Source organism: Cladosporium halotolerans (genome assembly GCF_011745625.1).
Source record: "Cladosporium halotolerans strain TM138-S3 chromosome Unknown Sca245, whole genome shotgun sequence".
Taxonomy (NCBI): domain Eukaryota; kingdom Fungi; phylum Ascomycota; class Dothideomycetes; order Cladosporiales; family Cladosporiaceae; genus Cladosporium; species Cladosporium halotolerans.
The window spans coordinates 1-4445 of record NW_027191691.1 but is presented as its reverse complement, the minus strand read 5'-3'; the positions used below and the strand labels follow the sequence as shown (position 1 = coordinate 4445).

Genomic DNA, 4445 nt, shown 5'->3' with positions numbered 1-4445 from the left:
CGCTTGATTGCTTGATTGGCTGCGCAACTTTTGATTGATTGACTGCTTGATCAAGCGCTTGATCAAGCATCAAGCAGTGCTTGGTTGTGCAGAAGTCTGAACGAAAATGTCTCAGGCATTCGAGTTCAACCAAGCCTTCGACTACCTCCACGCGGAGCCGGCTCCATTTGGCGTCCAGCAAGCCAACGACTGGTACTGCAATCCTGAGCAGGGTGAGCAAACAGCAGCCTTCGAGGCGCCCAACTCTCGCGTGGGAACGACGTGACTGACGAAAGGCAGTGTGGATGAGCGAGCAGCAGCAGCAGCAGCAGCAGCATTGGGACAGCTTCCCAAGCTGGGAGGAGCTGGCGGCGACGCCACGCCACTCATCGCAAAGCACGACCGTCAGCCAGCGCAGCGACGAGGGCGAGCAGGCGTTGCAGCAATCCTTTGCGATGGGCGCGGGCGCAGGCGGCATTGGCGAGGCGGAGCGTCTGATCAGCGCAAGTGGCGTTGGTGCTGGCGGTACGGAGGGCCTGCAGACGCTGTGTCCCGTCGACTCCGCCATGCCGGCGGCGACGCAGGAGCTGAAGGCGGCCGCAGCCTTGCCCGCCAGCGACAGCGCGCGCCAGGGCCAAGCCGGGGCACGCGAGGGCGAGGGCGAGGGCGAGGGCGCAGAGGAGCCCGAGGGCGCCGGGACGCCAGGCGTGGCGTTCCGCCGGGCGAGGAACCGCACGGCGGCCAGCAAGTGTCGCGCGAAGCAGAAGCTGCAGGCCAAGGCGCTGCAGAAGGAGTTCGACGAGGGCTCCGCGCGCAACGCGCGCCTGAGGCAGCAGGCGCTGGAGCTGCGCGGGTTGGTGGTGTCCCTGAGGGACTACGCGCTGCAGCACGACTCGTCGCGCTGTCGCTGCACGTCACTGCACGCCTTCAACAAGAAGCGAGCGGAGCGCTACTTCCAGAGCGTGGGCAGTTCCAGTTCTAGTCCCAGCAGCTGCTCCATCTGAATTCCATTTGAACACGATCAGCGTTGTGCCCTACCCATGTACCTGACCTGCTCACCTCGCCACTCGTGTGTTGCTTCGCCGCCCCGCCTGTCCTCGCTTTTGCATAGAGCTCCTTCGTCGGCCGCCCCGCCTATCCTCGCTGTTTCACAGAGCTTCGTCGTCGCCGCCCCGCCTGTCCTCGCTTCTTCATGGCTTCCGGTTCGTCGTCGCCGCCCCGCCTGTCGTCGCTTTCCATGGTTTCGTTCGCACGGGAACTGCTCCGGTCCAGTCGGCGCTTCATCAGGCCAGTCGGCGCTTCTCGAATCCAGTCGGCGCTCCTCGAATCCAGTCGGGGTCCAGTCCGGCCGGGGTTCATGCCAGTCACATCCGCTCGCAGTCCGGTCCAGCTAGCGACGTCGGATGGAATTTGCACGCAGCCTCGTCAAGTCACGTGCCGGTCCCCCGACACGTTCGATGGGCGCGCTGGCCGCGCGGGAGCGGGACGCAGGACGCGGAGGACCCACCGATCATCATGCGGGGACCTTCGTCGCGTCCGTCAGAGCCAGCGAACGCGGAGCTCGCACGGCCAAGTGATCTGCCGAACGCGGCATGCGGGTTTCAGCCGGCCGCAGGGCCAGCGTCCAATGGGGAGGAAGATCGGAGGGAACTCCGGGCGCGCTTGCGGCTAAAGCTCGAACGTCAAGCGGCAAGACACGCTCGATGGAGCGCAGCACGGTGGATGGCCGTCGACGGAGAGCTGGTGGGATGTGGGTCCCGCTTTCAGGACTTCATCATCTGCTCGTCAGGCGTTGGGCTTCTGATTCACAAGGTGAGCAAACATTGTCATTGCAAGTCACGGGCAGGCATGCAGGCGTTGTCATTGCAAGTGATCGGCAAGCTTGCAGGCGTTGTCGTTGCAAGTGATCGGCAAGCTTGCAGGCGTTGTCATTGCAAGTGATCGGCAGGCTTGCAGGCATTGTCATCCAATGTCATGAGCGGCTGTTGCCAAGAACAGCTATTTCTTTCCGAGAGAGAGGGGTCGCGTTTCGAATCGTCGAGGTCGGCAGACCAATCAATCAGCCTACCAGCGCGATTACACCACTCCAGACGTTAGCCCGCGCTGTGGAGCTGCTCGCCAGGGCCCGGGCTTCACGCCTTCGACCCGCGCTGTGGAGCCCCCGGTACAGTATTGCGAAGGCGGAGCGGGAAGGCTGACCGCGGCGCGCAGATAGACGGCGGCGCGCAGTGTGGACGGCGGCGCGCAGTGTGGACGGCGCAGCGCAGATGGACGGCACAGAGCAGATAGACGAGGCGCCGATTCACGGCCAGCCCGGCGGCCGGGCGAGTCCCGCGCAAGCGAGGAGAGCGCGGTAGCTGGTGCTACGGCTACGCGCCTAACCTTAAGGCAGCATACCTTGCCTTACCCTGCTGGGCTGGTAGGCTAATGTATAGGGAAGACCTCGACAGCCCATCTGGACAGCCCATTAGCACCGCGGCCAGCCTCGCCAGCCTCGCCAGCCTCACCAACCCGGCTGGCCATCCTCGTCGTCCGTATCTAGCTCCCTTACGTAGGCGGTCGCGGCAATGTCACGGTCGCAGGCTGTCGCGGGACAATATAGGCGCGAGGCTTGCGATCATGTGCACGTCACCGCGGGGCGCTCGAAGGCGCGGAGCAGGAGAGACTGCCCGGCGCAACTCTTGCGCTCCCGACGCTCACAACGGAATGCCATGCCCCCCCCATCGTCGGTAGCCTCGGAGTCGCGTCCTCATAGCAGGGAGCAGGATGGGTTGCCGGCCACGACTCCTCCACTCGTTCGGCGTTACACCTCATATCCATCTGACAAGTCGCTTGTAGGCGTGCAGTCCACCCGAGGTACGCGTAGGTAGGCAGACCCTACATACATTACAAGCCCGATCGGCGGATGATTTGGCCGCTTGCGGCAATTGCTGCGTGTCGGCAGAGCGAAGACAGAGCGCATCAGGCAGAGCCGAAGACAGAGCGCATCAGGCAGGTGCAGGGAACGTACCTACCTAGGTACGTTGGCCCAATGGCTTGGGCGGATTACGTGCGCTTCGCCCTTTGGGACATGCGCGCAATCTTGCATGCAATCATGCATGCAATCGTGCAAGCAAGCGTGCGGGCACTCGCGTACCTTACAGGTAGGCAAGCGCGTACCGTCAGATATCTTGCATCTTGCAGTAGGCGAGCACGGCTTGTATCTTGCATATTGCAGTAGGCAAGCGCACGCCGTTTCTTACAGTAGGCAGCCGCGCGGGCACCGGGCGTAGACTTCAGATGGCAAGCGTGTAGGCGCAGGCGTAGGTGTGTACCTCAGGCAAGCCCGGAAGCTTATCGTGGGTACCACCCGGCGGGGTGCCTAACAACCTGCTAGCGCCCAATGGCGCTGCTACTTCATTACATATCAATGATGAGGCACTAGGTACACGTAAGGTAAAGCAGGTAGGCACTTTACCTACGGGGAACCTCAATCGGAGTCCACTCCACGGCCACGCCAAGCTGCCACTTCCATCCCGGGTCTTGCGCGACCTTTGCGGCTGGCGTCGCGGCCGCAGGCACGGCCACGGCGAGTGAGACGTTGCAGCAAGGCCCTGCGCAGGAAATTCGTCGATCGTCCGCCCATTTGTCTGGAAGACATTCTGCCACCTTTGCCCTTCTCGATGCCATTGACGTTACCCAGGCGCCACGGGCGTCGATGACAACAATCGCAACAGCAGCTTTGCGTACGTACTGAGTACTGCCGTCTCGATCGAGACTGCGGGGACCTGCCGTGGGGCTCAATGGCAGCTCACCCGAGCCTTCCGACTGCCGGAGTGTGTCTGCTCCCCGAGGGTCAACGCCTGCTTCGACCGCCGCCTCGGCTGTCTCCGCCCCGGAACCCTGTGGTGCGATGGTGCGTGAGTTCGTGGGTGCGTGGGTGCGTGGGTGCGTGGGCTGCTGGAGGCTCGGAGCTGTGCTCCGGAGTTCGCTTTTTGGCGCTGGCCGCTGCGGATCTTACTCGAGCCCTCCACGTGCGCTTGGATCTTGGGCAGCCTCAGGCAGATTGCAGGGGAGCCATGCACGCGGTGGGCGATCATGAGGATCCCCAGTGGCGCTGACGATGCTCAGAGGTTTGACTAGCTTGGTGATCCAGACAGGTCAAACGACACCGACGCCCTTCATCAGCTCCAACACTGACGCTGACGATCCTCATAGGTCTGACGTTGACGCCCAAGGTCCTCACAGCTCCAGCATTGACGCCGATGGCCCTCAGAGCTCCAACACCGCCGCCGATGATCGCGACAGGCCCCACCGCTGCGCGGGACCCGACAGACCTCGCGAGCGCAAGGCAGCGGAGACACGACGATACGACGAGGCCCCATACTCCAAAGCGGCCCATGAGGTACCGCGCGTGGAGCGGAGACAAAATGATCGAGGACGCGACGTCACTTGCTACCTGGAAACATCAGAGGTGGGTGGGGGGG

The 4445-nt window shown here is 63.1% G+C and overlaps 1 protein-coding gene across 1 annotated transcript; it reads left to right on the top strand.

The window, feature by feature from the left end:
* Positions 1–284: 284 nt before the first annotated feature.
* WHR41_09653 (uncharacterized protein) lies at positions 285–983 on the top strand (the record flags this gene model as incomplete). Its single annotated transcript, XM_069378255.1, has 1 exon — positions 285–983. The coding sequence occupies one exon, from the start codon at positions 285–287 to the stop codon at positions 981–983; it is 699 nt and encodes a 232-aa protein (XP_069224813.1).
* Positions 984–4445: the final 3462 nt, after the last annotated feature.